This window comes from Crinia signifera, chromosome 2 (genome assembly GCF_055691185.1).
Source record: "Crinia signifera chromosome 2, ASM5569118v1, whole genome shotgun sequence".
Lineage (NCBI taxonomy): Eukaryota > Metazoa > Chordata > Amphibia > Anura > Myobatrachidae > Crinia > Crinia signifera.
The window spans coordinates 253,315,066-253,337,536 of NC_139218.1; the positions used below are offsets into that span (position 1 = coordinate 253,315,066).

The 22,471-nt window shown below is 42.1% G+C and overlaps 1 protein-coding gene across 1 annotated transcript; it reads right to left on the reverse strand.

Moving 5' to 3' along the window:
• Window positions 1-1,759: 1,759 nt before the first annotated feature.
• On the reverse strand, window positions 1,760-22,257 carry LOC146060739 (toll-like receptor 8). Its single transcript, XM_083174311.1, has 3 exons — window positions 21,678-22,257; window positions 9,188-9,411; window positions 1,760-5,277 (listed from the first exon to the last, which is right to left on the reverse strand). The coding sequence occupies exons 2-3, from the start codon at window positions 9,257-9,259 to the stop codon at window positions 2,134-2,136; spliced, it is 3,216 nt and encodes a 1,071-aa protein (XP_083030437.1). The 5' UTR covers window positions 9,260-9,411; window positions 21,678-22,257; the 3' UTR covers window positions 1,760-2,133.
• Window positions 22,258-22,471: the final 214 nt, after the last annotated feature.

Here is a 22,471-nt window from a genome sequence, read left to right on the forward strand (position 1 = left end):
TAATGCTGCCGACCTACGGTTTGGGTACACTTAAAAATCAAACTGGTTTTGCACTGTAAATGATTGCAGCTTTAAAAAAACTGGAGATCTCTTACCAAATCTCTCACTTTCTAAATCTCTCATCCTATTCAATTTCCCCCTATAGTCTCATTTACCAAAAGATTGATGCTTAAGGAGAGTTTCTTAGTCGTAAATGTTAAAAGCATGGCTTTTTAAATAAAGGGGTCTATTTACTAAGCCTAGGATGGAGATAAAGTGGATGGAGATATTTTTCCAGCCAATCAGCTCCTACTGTAAGTGGCTGTGTTTGAATAATGAGTAAGGAGCTGGTCCTTTATGCAGTATCTGGTTGCTTTATCCAGAATGCTTAGTAAATAGAACCAAAAAATTTCAATATTGTTAAAAAGGACGATGAAAATTGAAATGTCGATACACACTACTCATTGTAATTGGTCATTGTTTACACTATTTAAGACTGATACATGTCTATCCTTACATGTATGTAAATTGTAATATTTGTACCTGTGATATGTTGATATATATTGAATTGTTATGCAGTTACACTTGTTGCACTTTCTCAATAAAAATTATATTTAAAAAAAAGTATCTGTTCATTACCTGTTTAGATAACATACCTAACTGCATAACCCTAGGCAGATTTTTTTATACATAATAGTAGGCAAAATAGAAAGAAACTCGAGTAACAAAAACAAAGATGCAAATACAATAGCCCTTATTCATATCTGATCGCAGTACAAATTTGTTCTCAAAATGGGCAAAACCATGTGCACTGCAGGTGGGGCAGATGTAACATGTGCAGACAGAGTTAGATTTGTGTGAGTTATTTTGTTTCTGTGCAGGGTAAATACTGGCTGCATTATTTTTACACTGCAAGTTAGATTTCAGTTTCAACACACCCCACCCAAAGTTAACTCTATCTGCACATGTTACATCTGCCCCACCTGCAGTGCACATGGTTTTGCCTATTTTGAGAACAAATTTGTACTGCGACCAGATCTTAATAAGGGCCTATAGCAGGCCTGGCCAACCTGTGGCTCTCCATATGTTGTCAAACTACAAATCCCATCATGCCTTGCCAAAGTTTTGCTATAAGGGAGTGTTAAAACTGTGGCAAGGCATGCTGGGATTTGTAGTTTCACAACATCTGGAGAGCCACAGGTTGGCCTGTCCTGGCCTATAGCATCCACTTAAACTGGAGTAAAAATGCACTTACAATATTGCAGATATCAGATGGGGTTTTTAATGAATTAAAGGTACTACTGTGTGAACTGGTAATACAGAAGAACCTTGGAGCATGGCCATCTTAACATATAGGCACACTTGGCAGTTGTTCAATGCCCCACGAACAGAGGCAGGGAGGTATCTAAACTCCAGGCTGGTGCCTTATGTAACTTATGATTTTGAATTGGTTTCCGTGAATAGGTGGCCAAAATCCCCAGTACATTGATTTACCCAGGGGCTACAATGCTGTTGCAAAAATCACTTCTATTATAAGAACCATGGGGGTTATTCTAATCTACTCTTTCTGACAAAATCCTTCTTAGACAGACAAAACCATGTGCACTGCAGGGGGGGCAGATGTAACATGTGCAGAGAGAATTAGATTTGGGTGAGTTATTTTGTTTCTGTGCAGGGTAAATACTGACTGCTTTATTTTTACACTGCAATATAGATCTCACTTTGAAGTAAAGCCCCACCCAAATCTAATTATCTCTGCACAAGTAACATCTGCCCCACCTGCAGTGCACATGGTTTTGCCCATCTAAGAAGGATTTTGTCAGAAAGAGTGGATTAGAATAAGGCCCCATGTCACACTTTATCTGCAATACTGTATAACCCACAATGTAAACCATAATGTTAGAAACAGACCATTGCAAACCACTTCCATGAAGCAGCATGTGGCGACCTTAGTACATGCAAACTTTGTTTATTAACTAACTTTAAAAATGAATTAAACCTGAAAGTAGAAGCTTAGGCCAAATTCATTCTAAATTATTCAACATCTGTCCCTTAACTAAGCATCAAAGCAATACGATACATAATTTAGTCTTTGTGCCTTACACCACTCTATCCTGCACCATACACCTGGTCACACAGTAAAGTTGTAATATCTTATTTATGCATTGCTATAGAATCAGTGTACATCTTATTGTATCGGCTAACATTTTCCGTCAGTAAAACATGTTTCATTCTTTGCCAGAATAAGTATTCCGCAAAGGGATTTTTTGGCCACTCCAAGATGGAACTCTTACAAATTTTTTTCCTGAGTCTCAGATACTGAGAATGTTGAAGAACAGGCTGTAGTAGTACAATGACAATGACGTCCATATTCTCATCCATCAGTTTTTGCATGGCCAAATAAAATATTGTTCTGAATTTTCCACTTTTTACATATTTTTTAGTAAGAACAAATAATGTTTTTTTGCTTTGGTTAATACTTTGAGCAATATTATCAATAACAGCTTTTCCCGGCTCCCAGTCTCTCTCTTCTATGCAGAGAAGTATTTGTTTTTCTCCTTTCTCCTCCAACTGGTAACAGAGGTCATTAACAATCCAGTCAGTGACTGCTGGATCGGTCTCATCATACGTGATAAATGCATCATACAGACTTTCTGAATGACAGACTTTGTTATATTTAAGCCTTGCCATAAACCAATGGTATATATACCATACATCCCAGTAAAACAAATGCTTCATTATTGGCAATGTTGTCAAAGGAATAATGACAAATAGGAACATCAGGAACAGCAACAGAGATAACATGTCCAAATTACAAGCATGTATGTCAAATTCAATGATTCCTCTCTTCTTCCAATTATCTGGAGTGGCACAAGTGACATCTGTAGCCAGTCGCGGAATTGTGACAGTATTGTTATTAATCCATTGTATAAAGTCAATGATTTCACAGGTGCACTCAAATGGGTTTTCTTTGAGGTTTAAGACCTCCAAATAGTTTTCAGTCCCAGATAGAAATATTGATTTATTTATACTCTGAATATTGTTGTAGCTTAAATCAAGATGGGTAAGACTGCTAACCCTGCTAAGAAACCCTTCATCCAAAGCTTGAATCATGTTGTGATTAATTATAAGTGTCTCCAACGAATCTGTATAATTGCTCATATGTCCTATTATCATTGTTATTTTATTGTGACTCAGGTCAAGAACTTTTAGGTTTTTTAAATTTTTCAAATTCTTCCACCCAAAAAACACTAAACCGTTATTGTTTAGATACAACTGTGAAAGACAATCGGACAGGTTACTAATTGCATCATCGGGTATTGTCTGAAGCCTGTTATAAGAGATATCAAGCAGCGTCAGTTTGGTAATGTTTTTAAATAGATCAATGTAGCGTCTGTCACCATATCGCCACAAAATATCCAACCGGTTTCCTGAAAATCTTAACTCTGTCAAAGAATCACTATTAATTTGGTATTCCGTTAGGGTAGAGATGTCATTACAGCTTAAGTTTAAAATGGAAAGTTTGTGAAGATTTTCAATGAACTTGAGATGATGAGTAACTCCTTCTACTATAAAATAATGCTTGTTAAAACTGACATCCAAGACCGTTAAGTTCTTCAATTCTTGAAATGCATATAAGGAAGCAAAATCTAATTTATTGTATGACAAATCTAAATACACTAGGTTTGGCAAATAGACAAATTCTGTTCCATTTAAATCCTGTCCAATACCATTGGATGACAAATTTAAGCAAGCTACGTCTGAAAATGGACGGAATTCTTCTGGATCGATGAAAAAAATACTATTTGAGTTGAGAGCTAAAGCTTTGCCATGTAAACTACACTCCGGTTTCACAAGTTTATTGAATGGCTTGATTTTTTTGGGAGAAACTTTAGTATTGTCTAAAATATTGTATGAAAAATGAGACTCTCTTGATTTTGACTGCTTGTTGTAAAATGCTTCCAATGGTTCACTTCTATTGGAGGTCTCTGAGAATGGTGTTATTCTATTTTCAGACAAATAAATTATTTCTAAACTTGGAAATTTCTGAAACACTTTAAAATCAATTTGCCTAATGAAATTCACTCCAAAGTTTAAAACATTTAAATTTTTTAGCTTTGTTAGAGGAGCCATATTTTCAGATCTTATTTCTTTAAAGACATAGCCTTGTATATGCAATTCCCTAAGGGATACTAACTTAGCGAAATTGTCGGAAATGTTAATATTCTTTGGATATGATTTCAGATTGTAATTAAAAGACAAGTCCAGTATTTCTAGAAAAGGTAAATAAGATAAAAATTCACCTGTTGCAATTTCATCCACTAAGTAGTTTAATTGAAGGTTTAGAACTTTCAACTGAGTTGTGTTTTGAAACCATGTTTTGGGTACAAAGGTCAGTGATGTGCTTCCTAGATGAAGCATAGTCAAATTTTTGAGGTTCTGAAAAGCATAGCCATCTATTTCAATCGATCGTTTCCCAGGGCAGGGCTCACATGGATATGGAGCATTGTAACATCTTGGACAGTTTCCACTCAAAAAAAGAATTTCTAAGTTAACTAGATTTTTAAAGTCCTCTCTGTAAATGGTTTGTATTTTGTTGCTGCTTAAGTAAAGTTTTCTCAGTGATGGTGGCAGTTCAGGAGGCACCTTGGTTAAATTGTTAAACGAGAGGTCAAGCACCATTAATTCTGGGAGATTAGCAAATGTTCCATTTTCAATATCAAAAGTACCATTACAATTATTTCCGTAGAAACAATTATTTCCCATATACAGTTCACGTAGATTCTTGAATCTAGACATACTTTTCTTTTTTATTGAGAGAATGTTGTTATTTTGAAAGCTTAAAAATGTTACAGAATCTGGCAATCCAGAAGGAATTTCACATAGAAAATTGTGATCAATAATTAACTTTTCCAGTTTTGTTAAATTGGAAAATGTTTCGTTGTTGATCGCTAGACCTCTTTTGCAAATGTCGGGATTGTCAAGTCTTGATTTTGGATAATGATTCCAACTTAAATCTATTTTTGTAAGATTCTGCCAATTCTGAAAAGAGGGTTTATATATGGTTTGTATGAGGTTTTGATTTAAAATAAGCTCTACATTGCTTGACACATAGTAGGTTGGATAAGGAACTATTTTCAGATTGCGTGCACTGCAGTCAAAAACATAAGAGTTATTTTGATTTTCAATAGAACATGGAAATGTCTTGTTGGTTGATGTTGCATTATAAAATGCAAGACATCCAGAGATTATCAGCAGTTTGGAGAAAGGACTCTTCAAAAGGATTAACATTCTGTCCTGAAAAAAAATGTGAGAAAATTAGACCAAAATATTATAAAATAAATGATTGTGCAAATCAGTAAATCTGTTGAGTAACCAGTAACCAATCTGTAGCACTTCTTTTCATCAAGACTGGCTGAAAACAATTGTTAGTGCTAAGAAAGGTCTGTCTTAACAGCAATAATATTTTTTGAACTATACACAAAAAATAACTGTAGTTTAATCTTTTCCCTGAAACCATTGTCTGAAAAGTCTCCTCTCTGGCTGGGAAGAGTTGAGCAGCCTGTCACCTACTGATAAGAGACAGGGGGACTGGGGGATCTGGAAATAATGCTGTCTCCTGGCTGCCTTGCAGCAGATGGCGGCTCCTGCTTTCAGCACACACAGCTACTGACAGGAGGCAGCAGGTGATGGACACAGAAGAGACAAGGACCCATTAGTACACTCTGAAGCACTCACTCGGCGGTGAGAGCAAGGACATTGGAAGAGTAAGTTTGTGCACCTGGTGGGTTTGGGGTGCCAGACATCCAGAACACAAAGCCCACATACATTTCACTATACAGGAACTACTTCAATATAAATTGCTAACTATTTTGGAATATTAACTATAAGAGACTAGTTAATAAATATAAACTTGGGTAGTTGTTTCCTAGCACAGCGCCTATCGCTTACTGTATTTAGTGGTGTGCGATGCGATGTTCCCGTTAAATTAACAGGAGTGCTTGTACAATGAAATATTGCATAGCATTGCATGCCAGCAAATGGCATGCGATACGATTTTTAATTGTACAAGCACCCTGATGGGTGCTTACAATGTTAAATGCACCCCCATTGTCAACGACACCCCCACTATCAACGCCAACCCAAAGCGTGGCGAGCGCAGTGAGCCCACGTGGGGCGGCGGAACGCGTCTTCCAACCTTTTCATACCCCCACTATCCACGTCGGCGTGGAGTTGATTTTAGATAGTGTGGCAAGCGCAGCGAACCACCGAGCCCGAAGCGTGGCGAGCGGAAGCGGAATATGAGCCCGAAGCATGGCGAGCGGCCGCGGAATACATGTAAAGTAATCCGTGTCCCCTTGTTGGTCTCTCTGCACTCGCCACGCTTCTGGCTCGAGATGCCGTGATAATCCAACGCGTTTCCCCTTTTACAAAGGCTTCATCAGGGGTTTTTTAAGTATACACTGCAAGTGGTAGAAATGCCAAACATAAATTACACTGAACATCAGTATTTTAACATATGCAAAAATCCGATAATGATAGTGGTACATACCAGAAAGAACAGTAAAATTCAAGCACTGATGTGAGTGACGCTCTTAGTCAGAGGTCCCACAATCTATAAACATATTAGAATGGTTTTCTTAATATAATTTTCCAAACACAGTTAGGAGGAGAGCATGTAAACAACTGGACAATTGATGATACCTACAATGGTTAAAATGATCCAGTGGCCAAAGCACAGGAAATAAATCTTTCAATTTCTCAACCTTAGAAAATTAAGGATGATGGAAAGTCCAGCAGGAGGAAGATAGTACATTTTAATCACCATCGAAATTTGGCCCTTATTCAGATCTGATCGCAGTACAAATTTGTTCTCATAATGGGCAAAACCATGTGCACTGCAGGTGGGGCAGATGTAACATATGCAGAGAGAGTTAGATCTGAGTGGGGTGTGTTGAAACTGAAATCTAAATTGCAGTGTAAAAATAATGCAGCCAGTATTTACCCTGCACAGAAACAAAATAACTCTCACAAATCTAACTCTCCCTATACATCTGCCCCACCTGCAGTGCTTATGGTTTTGCCCATTTTGAGAACAAATTTGTACTGCGATCAGATCTGAATAAGGGCCTATGTCGGGTAGATCTATTACAGAATACAAGGAGCAGTGTAATTTATGTTTGGCATTTCTACCACTTTACTATATAATTTCATCACTTTACTATCACTATTCTCTATTGTGATTTCCTTGGTGGGGGGGGGGGGGGAGTCCTAGGCTGGATCATGTTCCCTGCATAGTGTTAGGGACCTGCTCGACAAGAGGTGACCTGGACGATTGGTGGGCAGGCCAATATCACTGGCCAATGATATACCAACAACCTCTTATGATATATTATATTGTCATGTAATGATCGCATAGTGCATTTGCATCCCCTCTGTTTCTGTGTATACCACTTTATTCTCAGCAGATGTCACCTTTCATTACTGAGCTGGGACAGGTCCCCTGCTGGTGTTGAAACCTGCTGCTGGGCACAAGGCACAAAGTATATGTATCTATGAAATGTATGTTCAGCAGTGAGCTGGTACTGCACCATACAGTATATTTTGTATATTGTATTGAGTATTGAGGAATGGATTCTAAACCTAAAATGCACTTTTCTGGAGGAAGGGGCCCAGCAGTCTCTGTGACAAAGAAATTATATGCTAAATTGTCCTTTTGCAAACAGAATGTCTGGAGAATGACACTGCACAGCAGGTAGCAGACTTTGTGTCTGTAGTTCCTGTGTACAGGTGTTAGTAGGGGGACTTGTGTATGTCATGTACAGTATCAAGGAATCCCTGCTTTCCTGTCCATTTGGTAAATCTTCTAAGGAAATTTGATATATCCAGATTACATATCCAGATGTAATCTGGATATATTTATGACAGGAAAATGTTCCAATTGATATATGAGTGTAAATGTCCCAGGCATGTACACCTCCTGCACAATGCTGATTGGGTGGGGAGAACATGGTGGAATTACCCCCTGTGGTATGCTGTGTGGATTTTGGATAAAAAGGCACAAGGTCTGTAACATCTGTATGCTGTCCCTCCTAGAGATAGGAGAAGAGATCATTTCAGATCTACAAGCAAATTCACATCCTTTGCCACAAGGCGACCATTTTCATCTTGCAACGTTCATAATTACTGCAAAAATTCCGTTCTCTCTGGGTACAAGGATCCAGCATCTCCAAGTCCCGTTCCGCCAGCTACTGAAGCAGTGGTCTGGTTAGTGACTAGGGGGGAACCAACCAACGCCAGTCGGGGTGTGTCAGCAGCGTGTCGGCACATACACTCCAGTAGATAGTACTCAGGTGCCAGCGTTTGGGCCTGAGGAGGTATCTGTGGGTTCCAGATGCCACATAGGAGGAGTCTGGAGGTGGCAGCGATATCCGCACCCACTGCGTAGTGGGTGGAGTCAGTAACAGGCTGTTTCTGACGGTACCAGGGAATCCCCTATCGACCAGAACACAAAAGAAACCCCATCAGCTTGCACTGTACAGATACTCACGTGGTGCAGATGCGCATCCCATATTATTGATCAATCAATCAATAACAGAGGTTCTTGGTATATCAATTGGCCAAGAAATATTTGCCAACCAACCAGCCTCACGGTAACCTCATTTCTGGTGGGTCCCTAATACTAAGTTTAGATCTGGGGCGCGGAACCCCAAAAAGGCCAGCATAAGCAAGTCACCACAGGGCAGCACACAAGTGAAAAAACTAAGCTAGAAGTGTGTTAATAAGAAAGTAGCAGGAGCTAGAGGTTAAAATGTGTAGTGCCAGAGAAAGTATAATATTAGTGGAAAATAAATAGTGCTAAATAAATGTTAGGGTGTGCCACCCCGAAAGCAACTCGGTTACACCAAACCGAGAGGAGCCGCGCCCCAAATCCATCCCTAAGACTAGCAATAAGTGTCAATTTTTAGGTCTTACCTTCATTGTGCCTACAGTTTGCAGTCTGTGGCTACCAGGGACCAAGCTGGTGAAATAATATTCAGATCAGGTGGGCGGGGTGCTACTCTAAGTTGAAGGAGTCCCAACCTTCAGGTGTACAGGTGTACACAATTTTAGTTTATGGGGGGGGGGGGGGAATCTTAGAATGCACACCCAATATACCCCCCCCCCCCCTAAACTGTACAGATACTATATACACAGGGTTACATACCTGTGATGTGAGCTCACTAAAATATCCAAATATGATTTGTGAACACAGGTGATTGAACCTTGTGTGAATCATATGTCACTGTTGTAGGAAGTATGGTAGACTTTTGCTTTAGTCATTCATATAGTAGGATCATGAATAGTATTTCCGGACACAATCAGTGTCACTAGTTTGGAGCAATACCCTGAGTTAGAGGCATTTCAGATCCTTTCACATGTGAAGAGTGCCTGGGGGGTGAGAAAATATTTGTTACAAATATGTAATATTATAATAATAATAATGCAATATCTTATTTTAAAACATCAACTTGTACAGAAAAAAATCTTTTGGATCACCGGAAAGACTTAGGCGGGGTATCATGAAATGCGCAGTAAGTGCCTGTTTATACAAATTCTTGTCACTGTCTGTTTTAGCTATTCAAATTCTTTCACATTTGTTTTACAAGAAGATATCAATTACTGTGCTGCAACACTGCTGCTGACACGCATGTGCAGTAAGAAACCATTGACCAATTTGCGTACTATAGCTGCTTTGTAACCACATCTGAATTAGGCCTAATGTGTGATATAATTAACACATAAGACCCATATGAGTAAATGAAATGTGTCCAACACAATACCCACTGCATTAATCCGGCCAATGTTAAGACCTCATAAAGGCCCTTTTTCAGATCTGAGCTCAGTACACATTTGTTTGGAAAATGGGCAAAACCATGTGCACTGCAGGTGGGGCAGATGTAACATGTGTAGAGAGAATTACATTTGGGTGAGTTATTTTGTTTCTGTACAGGGTAAATACTGGCTGCATTATTTTGACACTGCCATTTAGATTTCAGTTTCAGCACATCCCACCCAAATTTAACTCTCTCTATACATGTTACATCTGCCCCACCTGCAGTGCACATGGTTTTGCCCATTTTCCAAACAAATGTGTACTGAGCTCAGATCTGAATATGGCCCAAAGATATGTTCTTGCTGATGTACAGGAGGCAGCATTACTGGCCCCTGGGGCAGGTACAGTACATCAAAGAATTTGGTGTGGATTCCTCTGGTTACTCAGTTTCCTCCCACAATCCAAAAATAAACTGGTAGGTTAATTGGCTCCCTTCAAAATGAAACCTTGTGTGTGTGTGTGTGTGTGTGTGTGTGTGTGTGTGTGTGTGTGTGTGTGTGTGCATGTGGTAGGGAATATAGACTGCAAGCTCCACTGGGGCAGGGACTGATGTGAATGGTCAAATATTCTCTGTAAAGCGCTGCGGAATATGTGTGCGCTATATAAATAACTGGTAATATCTAACATACAGATGTTTCTTTAAACACCAAGCCTGAATACACCATGTGAAGCGGTGACTGTTCTGCAATGGCAGTGTATGGAGAGCCAATGAGGTTGCATATTAACAGGAGAGTGTAGCCAGGCCCAGGTAATTGCGGTGGTATAGCCTAATGCAGTGGTTCCCAATGTTTTTTGAATCATGGCGCCAAAAGATTATCACGGCACAGAGTTTGTAATTTAAAAATTGTGAAAAAATAGTACATTAACTAAATTGTGTTTATATGTCTTTTCATTCAGCTATGTGGTAAGGGCAAAGATTGGCAGCCACGAACTATGATTTTGCCTTTTAAATTCACAATAAATAATTTGTATTAGTCCTGGACCACCAATTCAAGGCACCCTTGCAATTGTTTCAAGGCACCCCAGGGTGCCACAACACACAGATTGGGAACAATGGTTGCAAATCTGCATGCTCCACATGTGGGTGCCCTAGTGCATCTCAGCCAGGAGCAGATCAAGTATGATCACTACACTGCCAGAGAAGACTGCTGCTCAGTGGCAACATCATTCCCTCTCAGCGCCATTGCATGTTAATATATGTTTTTCCAGTTGTAGTTGATTCAAAATAATTAATTTGCACAAAAAAACTAATTCAGGTTTGCACTATATATATATATATATATATATATATATATATATATATATAGAGAGAGAGAGAGAGAGAGAGAGAGAGAGAGAGAGAGAGAGAGAGAGAGAGATTGGATGTAGTGGCACTCCGAATTTGGGCTGTAGATGCTGCAAAATAGTGATTTCTGGTGCCCTCCATAACAAGTCAGCTAGGCAGCTGATTGTGTGTATAGCGAGGTGGGGAAGCGGTGGCACTCAGCAAATAAAAGACACCAGGACTCTGGCTACGGTCACCAATGTTTCTTAGCCGGTGCGGCTCATTTATCAAGGTGCAGAAGACAAATACATGTGATACATAAAAAGTTTAAATACTAGCTGCCTAGCTGACTTGTTACGGAGGGCACCAGAAATCACTATTTTGCAGCATCTACAGCCCAAAGTCGGAGTGCCACTACATCCAATCTCTACATTTGAACTAAGGATTTATCCTCATGTTCTAGGAGGCACCCGTGGCTATCTGTTCCTGTTAAACCTTTCCTGCACAGAAGTCCTGCATACACTGGTTAGAGTGTAATCACATCCACCCACCTGCTGCACCTGCCTCCAGCCATTGTCGACATGGAGTTGTCAGAAAGCACAACATTCTCAGCCAGTCTAGCTGCTACAGCCCAATCCCGGGTGGAGCTGACGTAGTGGCGTAGCTACGTTTTGCCCCCCGCCGCCCATGCAAACCCCCCCAATCCCCCGCAGCCTTACTTTTTGCGCTGGTTCCGGCGGCTCCGTTCTTCTGCTGAGGACCACCACAAAATGGCCGCCCCCATACAGCAGACAGTTTCTGTCTGCTGTATGGGGGCGGCCATTTTGTGGTGGTCCTCAGCAGAAGAACGGAGCCGCCGGGACCAGCGAAATAGGTAAGCCTGCGGGGGATTGGGGGGAGGTGTAACTATAGCACCGCAGCCCCCGGCGCCCCCATATGCACAGCGCCCCCCCCCCCCCCACAGTGGCGGGGGCTGCGGTGCTATAGTTACGCCACTGAGCTGACGCATGGAGCAGTGTTTAGCTTCTCAGACACAGACTATGAGAAGCTACTGTTCAAAGAGGATACAGGGGCAAGCAATGCGGCTGTTGAAAATATACATCTGTACCATGAACTGCTTCATTTAAAAAGGAAAGAAACAGACTTCTTTTATCACGGATTGACCATGTCGGATTACATTAGAGACAAAAAAATCCCTCGCGGATTCCGCATTAAGAATGTGCCGACATTGGGGAGATACAGTATACCCTTTTGCAAAACCTGGACCTCCATCCTAAATAAATGTTCCTTCAATCTTATGTTGGCTGTGATACAGGAGGTCACGAAGGAACTCACTACTATCCAGTCCAAGATCGCTGTATTTGAAGACGCGCATTTGCCGACACTGAGGTTGGACACCAGTGCGGGATGGATGGACAAACTAACGACTCAAGTCGAAAAATACAAAAAAGAACTGGTTGCATACAAGAAAAACAAAAACGTAAGGGTTAATACTGATTACGAAAAAACATCTGGTATACCCCTGGCTGACTGGAGGCGATAGTACAGTCTGCCCATTTAAGAAAAGGACATTCAATCGATTTAATTGAAATATCCGTGATACAGAGTCATCAAGAGAAGACAGCTCCTCAGCAAGTGATTTTGAAGGCACACAACATGTCCTAGGTCGTGCCCCTTTAGGGGTACATACCCGCCACCAATTGGCACAAGGAAACGCTCCTTTACCCGTCAGGGGGGGGGGGGCAAAACAAAAGGAGGCAACACACAGACCAAATCGGCCCAAAAGAAAAAATAGAATCCATCTTTAATTTATCATCTAGACAGCTCACACCTATTGAGATCTAGGTATTGGGCAAAGGATTAAACTTTATTCCTACAAGCAAAGCGGACCCGTTCCAGATCAAAATCGAGCAGTTTAAACTAAATCAGCAATTTAAGCTTAAGGAATACTTCCAGGGCAAAGAAGAAGGTCCATCTGCCTCCATAAATTTACCTTCCAAGATTCGGAAGAGGTCAAAATTTGACCCTTTGTCCTCTAATGCCTCCATCCGTACATTTGGCCGATGCACTGAACAAGAGACATCTAAAGTATTGTCTAAGAGTAATACCACCCATTCTAATTTCTCATCTATGGAGTGGAATGCCCTCAAAACCCTGAGTAGAGATACGTCCATTACATTTCGTCCCGCGGACAAGGGAGGGGGCCTAGTGGTGCAGGACGCCACAGACTACCTCCGAGAGATTGCTCGTCAACTGTCGGACGAATCTGTATATTGTCCACTTACCAATGATCCATCCAAGGATTATAAATCGGAATTGGACAAAATACTTCATGCAGCAGTACAAGATGGGACTATTGACAACATCACTCGGGAAGCATTATCTACTCAATTCCCAATAGTGCCGCTACTATATACAATCACAAAGATCCACAAGGATAGTAGGAACCCTCCGGGCAGACCCATCATATCTGCCCGGGGGTCCCTCTATCAAGTGGTATCCATTTATTTGGACCATTTTCCTACAACCCTGTGTACAGGGTGAACGCTCCTACTTAAAAGACACCAACGCACTGTTATCAAAATTGTTAGAGTTGGGCCAACTACCGCAGGGTGCCTGTTGTATACCGTAGATGTCGCGAGTCTCTACACGTGTATTCCACACAGTGGGGGACTCGCGGCGGTGCGGACACTTATTACGGGCAACCCGTTGTACAAAGGCCCAGATATTGAGTTTTTCCTAACTTTATTGAAACTAACTCTGGAACGTAACTTCTTTATGGCTAATAACAGGTATTATTTACAATTATGTGGATGTGCGATGGGGTCCTCAGTGGCCCCGTCGCTAGCAAACAGTTATATATTCCAGGTGGAACAACAATTATTCTTTGACTGCCCAGAGGTCAGCAGGCACCTTGTCATATATACTAGATACATAGATGACCTGCTGATCTTCTGGGACGGTCCCAAACTGCAGTTTGAGGAACTGATCGCTGCCCACAATGTGTCAAGCTCAACTGTGAAGTTCACATATTTGGTCAGCAATGAAAGTGTTAACTTCCTAGACGTAAAGATTCAAGTGACCGATGGCTTTATTTCCACCTCCATGTACAGTAAGGATACCAATAGGAACAATTTACTTTTTCGCGACCAGCCATCACCCCATTCCTCTAAAAAGAGGATTACCGCATTCCCAAATGCTACGGGTTCGCCGCATTGTCAGCGACCCGGCAGAATTAGAAACATCCCTAACCACTATGGTGGAAAAATTTGCGGCAAGAGGATATCAGAGGGATGAATTAGAAAAATCTAAACAAGCGGTTAGCCAGTTACCTAGAGAAGAGGTGTTTAAACATACCCGTGCTAAAACAACAGATGACAAAGTCATCTGGGTAAACTCTATCCACTCTCTTAGCCCAGCCATTAACAGCGTAGCCACATCCCAGGGGCCTATAGTCAATACAGACCCCCTGTTAACATCATTACATAACAAAAAAATCGTGTGAGCCTATACCAGAGGGAAAAACATAAAAAATTATTTGGTGAAAAACGATGTGGTAACATCGACACAAACTATGTCAACCGTTTTGGGGACCCCGAGGGTGGGATGCTTTAAGTGCAGTGGTTGCACTACCTGCAACTTCATGGTTGCAGGAGACACATTCCACCACCCTTACTCGGGTAAACCCATCAAGATTAGACAGAGAGTCACGTGCTCATCAAATTTTGTTGTATACCTAATTAGTTGCCCGTGCGGCCGACATTATGTCGGCAAGACCGTGCGGGCTTTTAAAGAAAGAGCAGCAGCACACAGGTCTGCCATTAAAGGTGCCATTTCAACAGGAACCAGCGAGCAACCTATGGCTCGCCACGGAAAGACACTCGCTATCGTCCCTCAGATACCGGATAATTGAACAAATACCTAATCCCAAAAGAGGGGGGGACAGGGGTTTGGCCCTTTGTCAAGCAGAGAGCCGTTGGATTTACCGACTAGAAACCTTGGCCCCCAAAGGGCTCAATGAGCATGCGGGGTATTCATATTTTTTATGAGAAGCCATGTAGTTGGTATGTGGCCTCAATCAGCAGGCAGAAAGTCCATTGACCTTGTTTTAAATACATCTAGTGTGACCATCTGCTACACAACTGTAACACTGTAGAAAAAATGTATCATAATGGGGAGGTAATACTAACAGAAGTCCCCCAATAGATACATAGCACTAAACTGGATACACTGCCCACATAATATGTGGGAGTGAGCGAGCCCAAGTAACATTAATACAGGGACTCACGTGCATTGATTTAAGGATTGATTGGGACTATGTGTTATGGCAGCATTGCCATTTTGGTCTGTGTGCGGTGCCTCTGGTTACTCAGAGGTGCTGATGCTGGTTTTTGCATCCTGCAGTACCTCTGTGTGGCCAGAGGTGCTGCTGTTTGGCCCTGCATGCAGGGTTGTGCTTTCTGAGGACAGTCCCAGCTGGTGTAATCAGCTGGGCTGTTCTCGGAGTGCTATACCCAGCTGCAGCACATGTGAGTAATTGTGGGCCTGTCTCCATGTGCTGCAGCTATTGGTCTGAGATGCTTTAAAAGAGGCATTGGCCCTGAGCTCAGGGCCTTTGATAGCTTTTGGTTTGTGAGCTTCATGTTTGTTTGCTAAGAGCTTCTTTTGCCATTATCCTGAATCCTTGTATCCTGAATCCTTGTATCCTGAGTTCCTGAGTCAGTTATCTTGCTTTTGATTTCGTTTCTGTATGCATCCTGTACCTGTTCCTGAGTAAAGCAGTGAGTTCCATCCAGCCTGCCTCTGTCCGTCTGTGCCTCCAGCAATTATATTTCTGTCGTGCTGTCCTAGCAACTCCTAACATTATCAAAGGCCATACCGAATTGCTGGAGGGGGAACAGTGTACTGTATCTTGCTATGGAGCCTAAACAACATCAAAGCCTTGAAGATCAGATCAGAGACCTGGCCCGTATTCTGGCAGGCTTGTGTCGGAGGGTGCAGGCCTCCGGAGCGGTGTCCAATGTGCACCTCCCCAAAGCTGCATCCGATGCCTCAGCCGATGGTGTGCCCCCAGGAGAGGTGGCCGATCCCGTAGCTGATGGGGTGTTCCCAGGAGAGGTGGTCGATGTCATAGCCGATGTTCCGGTCTCCGCCAGAGGGTCCGATGTTCCGGTCTCCGCCAGAGGGTCCGATGTTCCGGTCTCCGCCAGAGGGTCCGATGTTCCGGTCTCCGCCAGAGGGTCCGATGTTCCGGTCTCCGCCAGAGGGTCCGATGTTCCGGTCTCCGCCAGAGGGTCCGATGTTCCGGTCTCCGCCAGAGGGTCCGATGTTCCGGTCTCCGCCAGAGGGTCCGATGTTCCGGTCTCCGCCAGAGGGTCCGATGTTCCGGTCTCCGCCAGAGGGTCCGATGTTCTAGCCCCAGGAGGGGGTTCCGTCTGTCTAGCCCCAGGAGGGGGTTCCGTCTGTCCAGCCCCAGGAGGGGGTTCCGTCTGTCCAGCCCCAGGAGGGGGTTCCGTCTGTCCAGCCCCAGGAGGGGGTTCCGTCTGTCCAGCCCCAGGAGGGGGTTCCGTCTGTCCAGCCCCAGGAGGGGGTTCCGTCTGTCCAGCCCTAGGAGGGGGTTCTGTCCAGCCGCAGGAGGAGGACGCTGTTGCCTCCGTGGCCTCCGGGCCTGAGTCTGTGGCCTCCGGGCCTGAGCCTGTTGCCTCCGTGGCCTCCGGGCCTGAGCCTGTTGCCTCCGTGGCCTCCGGGCCTGAGCCTGTTGCCTCCGTGGCCTCCGGGCCTGAGCCTGTTGCCTCCGTGGCCTCCGGGCCTGAGCCTGTTGCCTCCGTGGCCTCCGGGTCTGAGTCTGTTGCCTCCGTGGCCTCCGGGCCTGAGTCTGTTGCCTCCGTGGCCTCCGGGCCTGAGTCTGTTGCCTCCGTGGCCTCCGGGCCTGAGTCTGTTGCCTCCGTGGCCTCCGGGCCTGAGCCCGTTAATGCCCATGTTATGGAGCATAAATTGAGAGCCGCCGTGTTGGCTGTCAGTCGCAATGTCCTTTCTTTTAGTACACTATCACTTGCCATGCCAGAGGTCCGTGAGGGTCCATCCGAAGTGCCAGAGGTCTGTGAGGGTCCATCCAAAGTGCCAGAGGTCTGTGATGATCCAGCCCCAGAAGGGGGTCCTTGCATCGTTGACCCAGGAGGGGTTCTTTCTGCTCTTGCCTACGGGCATGAGATCCCGTCTCTCTGGAGAGCCGTCACGGTGGCCGTCATTCCGGAAAAAATTTTTGGGGAACTGAACAAAATCATTAAAAGAGGCATCGTCATGAACTTTCCTAAGGCGTCTGGAATCTGCCTTCTCAAGGGGGGCATTATGTTATGGCAGCATTGCCATTTTGGTCTGTGTGCGGTGCCTCTGGTTACTCAGAGGTGCTGCTGCTGGTTTTTGCATCCTGCAGTACCTCTGTGTGGCCAGAGGTGCTGCTGTTTGGCCCTGCATGCAGGGTTGTGCTTTCTGAGGACAGTCCCAGCTTGTATAATCAGCTGGGCTGTTCTCGGAGTGCTATACCCAGCTGCAGCACATGTGAGTAATTGTGGGCCTGTCTCCATGTGCTGCAGCTATTGGTCTGAGCTGCTTTAAAAGAGGCATTGGCCCTGAGCTCAGGGCCTTTGATAGCTTTTGGTTTGTGAGCTTCATGTTTGTTTGCTAAGAGCTTCTTTTGCCATTATCCTGAATCCTTGTATCCTGAATCCTTGTATCCTGAATCCTTGTATCCTGAGTTCCTGAGTCAGTTATCTTGCTTTTGATTTCGTTTCTGTATGCATCCTGTACCTGTTCCTGAGTAAAGCAGTGAGTTCCATCCAGCCTGCCTCTGTCCGTCTGTGCCTCCAGCAATGATATTTCTGTCGTGCTGTCCTAGCAACTCCTAACACTATGTCCATACAACAATATGTTACAGCATGTTGATAAATATCTGACACATTAAGCAATCGGCCGCACGCTGTGTGGAGCAGATGTTCATAATCTAGCACATTGTCACTTTTTTCACATTGTTTTAGTGTGGTTTTAAATTGTATAGCACGGTTTTATTGCAGTGTGTTCAAGCGACATATGTTTTCTATGATGTCTTACAGTATAAGCACTTACGCAAATTTCATTCATGTATTTGTCCATAGTCACGTGTATGCCCGCCCTCCTCCCCCGCCTCTACCCAACTGCTGGAGCAGCAGTGACGTCATCTGACAGAGCCTGCAGATCCGGCGGCCGGCGTGGGAATTGGAAAGGTATTTAAACTTTTCATGTATCACATGTATTTGTCTTCTGCACCTTGATAAAAGAGCCGCACTGGCTCAGAAATGTTGGTGACCGTAGCCAGAGTCCTGGTGTCTTTTATTTGCTGAGTGCCGCCGCTCCCTCAACTCGCTATATATATTTATATATATATCTATATATCTATCTCTATCTATCTCTATCTATCTATATCTAGATAGATAGATAGATAGATATAGTAGTCCAAATCAGCCGGCACTCAGTGAAGTACTCAAAGGTAATGGCCCCGGTGCCCGGACGAAGTAATAGATACAGATCCAAAGAGGCAGCACTCAAGAGGCGGTTATCAGGTGAGAAACAGTCTGTATTAAAAGACTAGCTTTCGGGGTGTGACCCCCTTCATCAGGTACAGACTGTTTTTCACCTGATAGCCGCCTCTTGAGTATATATATATACATACATACATACATACATACATACATACATACATACATACGAACCAATAGAAGTGCGCTCTATAACTTTCACCACTTTTAAATTTCAATAATAATACAGATATGTAAAAAACTGTATTTATTCTGATTCTTTACACAGACAAAATTCATTTAATAAAGACTTGATACATAATTCAATGAGTAATCCAACATCCACATACAATTTGTTCAGGTGAGTGTCAATTGATGCAATAGGTGATCCAACATCAAAGAGCAATTTTCTTTGGTAAAAAACCCTTGTTTTGACCTTTAACGATTAAATCAATATAGCCTTGTGACAAATTGTAAAGCAAGCAAAGTAAAGTCCGAAATTTAAAAACATTTATTAAAAAGTCTCTTATTCCACACAATAGTAGTGGCTGTTCCAGACCGTTAAAAGTTTCATTGGTAAATTTCAGATATTTCAGAATAGCAAACAGATGTGCCCAATGTGTTTCATCTCTACATGGGACTTCATCAGGGGTTCGCAGATAACATAAACATAATTTCCACGGTTTTCATAAGCGGAGTGTATCACTTGCATCACTAAGTGAGGCACTTGCAGAACCTTTCACCAGTGCACACCTCTAGAAGGACAGCGAGAACTACATTCCAAGCAATTCCTGACTGTACTGAGTGTATTTGTTATATATCTGTTATATATTGATAAGTGTCACTAAACAGGAGTACCCTCATAATTGAGAATAACCTTCCATTGGATATATTAAAAGCATGGAGTAGTCAATAATTCCCAAAGCCTATAAAGTAATCCATTTAACTTGTTTATGTGTGGATATGACCAATTGCAAGAAATAAAAGACCCCTACACTGACTCAACTATTGAAAGAAAAAGTTTTAAAGTGACAGTGCACCTCAGAATCTTTTAAGGACCTATTGTAAACACCTGGTTGTGGATACACTCCGCTTATGAAAACCGTGGAAATTATGTTTATGTTATCTGCAAACCCCTGATGAAGTCCCATGTAGGGACGAAACGCGTTGGGAATATCTGTTTGTTATTCTGAAATATCTGAAATTTACCAATGAACCTTTTAATGATCTGGAACAGCCACTATTGTGTGGAATAAGAGACTTTTTAATAAATGTTTATAAATTTTGGACTTTACTTTGCTTGCTTTACAATTTGTCACAAGGCTATATTGATCTAATCGTCAAAGGTCAAAACAAGGGCGCCAACTCACAACTGCTATATATATATATATATATATATATATATATATATATATATATATATATATCTCTATCTATCTCTATCTATCCTTGGGTACTTATGTAATATCTGGACTCCCGTTTTTCTTATGAGACCGCGTCCGCTTGCCACGCTTCGGGCACGGTGGCTTGCTGCGCTCGCCACACTATATAAAATCAACTCCATGCGTAGTTGGATAGTAGGGGTATGAAAAAATGGGGTGCATTTAACATGGGAGTCCAGATAATACATAAGTACCTATCCTTGTAATTGGTAGAGCAGAACATAGCTTTAACAAAGATTTGAAAAACATTCTAACAAATCATGCAGTATTGTCTTTTTTAAAATCTTGTTTACAGAACATTTATTTCTTACATAGTGTGGTGCCTAACACATTTGTTGGCAAGCTGCTCAATCAGATTGTGATGTCACTCAGGTGCCAAAAGGGAGGGGTAATTCTGGTTAGGAAAAAACATTTTGTATCCCAATTGCACACTGAGTGAAAAATATACACATAATAATCAGATAATACAGAGATCTTGGTTGCATATATCTGCAGATATAGGGCTAAGCCCCCAGGCCTGTTTTCTAATGGCAATGATATACATTAAAAAGGTTTTGCTTTGCAAATGCGGGGATTCAAATAATGTAAATGTGCTGCCGGGGAGTACAACTAATGAACAACGCCAGTCGACATGTAAAGTGTTAACCAGGTGGAAAATTATTGAGAACCACTGATCTAGAAGATATACCCAAGGCTTTCACTGCCTCCTATCCAAAAACAGCATATCCATTCCTGAAGGGAAAAAAATGCAATTGCGACATTACAATAGCTTAAGGTGTAAAGTACCTCGCTTGAAGATTATAGGCAGGGGCTAAGTGGATGGGGGTGGGTGGAACTGAGTTCCATCACCTGTAATGGTGAGGTAGAATCAGTTCTACCTCCATTTTAGCCTTGCACGGTAACTCTGACAGAAAAGCATTATAGTTTACAGAGGGGGTGCCAAAAACCCTACCACTGGCCCCGGCTCTGCCTAATGGGGGGAGGGGTGGGTATTTAGGTGGCAGAAGAAAAACTGTTCCCCCACTTCTCCAGGACCACTTTAAGCCCTGATTACAGGTGTAATGTTTTTCCATTAAGTTAATGTCAAATTGCATCCTCATATTGTTGAATTGCCTTAATAATACCATACAGTATTCTTGCCCTAGTCCTGAAAATGCACAATATAATAAACATAACACTATAACACTATATACTGTAAAAAAAGGGGCAGACTAGAGGGGCCAAATGGTTCTTATCTGCCATCAAATTCTATGTTTCTATACACAACACTATCGATACAGCACACATCTTCACATCTTTTTGACTGTTTAAACTTCTGGTAATGGTTTTCTTTTATCAAAGCAAAATATAAAGAGACAAGTTCCTTTGATACTGACTGTCGTAGTTTTAGAAGAAAAAAGCACAACATGCATAAATGTATTTGTTCATACAATGAAGGTAACAAATGTAGAATTTAATTAGATTACACAAAAGAAGAATTCTAAATCAAAACATCTAGTTATTATCTTCCAATATCAGAATGTAAATCTATTGTTCTATGCTTAATACTTAGAAAATGTACTTACCAGTATTAATATACTTATGCATGGTGTTTTGCTGTGGATGAGATTAACGTTTCTAATTGCATAAAGGACTTTCGTTTACCGATTGTAACGTGATCCACAAATGACTTCATGTAACTAAATATGGAAGAGTTCCTCTTTCTTTCAAGAACAAATGTGTTTCACAATAGAGTTGACTGCTTAGAACTTGATGTTTATAGGACCATTACATCTGCATAACAGGAAGTAATAAAGATGGTGACAGGTAACCTACACAATGTGAACATTACAGTTAATAAAATAGAGGACTTTAGAAAGAAGCTTAAACTATAATAGTAATGTAGGTATTATTTGTAGTCTATTTTTATATTTCAATTTGCTAATTGTTTCAGTGTTGATAGGGTAACTACTGTATTAGTGTCATTTTTTTAATTTGAACTGCCTTTTGCACCAGCTTGCATTGATGCATTTGAAGTAGAAGCGGAGGTGGAGCACCAGTACTATGGAACACCGATCCCTCTAAGATCACAAGGTTCTGCAAATGTATAGCATCAACCACGTCCACACAAATATCCTGCATCTTTATGAGCATGTGACAGATTATTTTGAGGCATTAACAGTTCACTGCACATCCACAGGCGTTTGGAATATGGGCCTTATTTTGGTTCATTCTTTCTGACAAAATCCTTCTTAGATGGGCAAAACCATGTGCACTGCAGGTGGGGCAGATGTAACATGTGCAGAGAGAATTAGATTTGGGTGGGGTTTTACTTCAAAGTGAGATCTATATTGCAGTGTAAAAATAAAGCAGTCAGTAT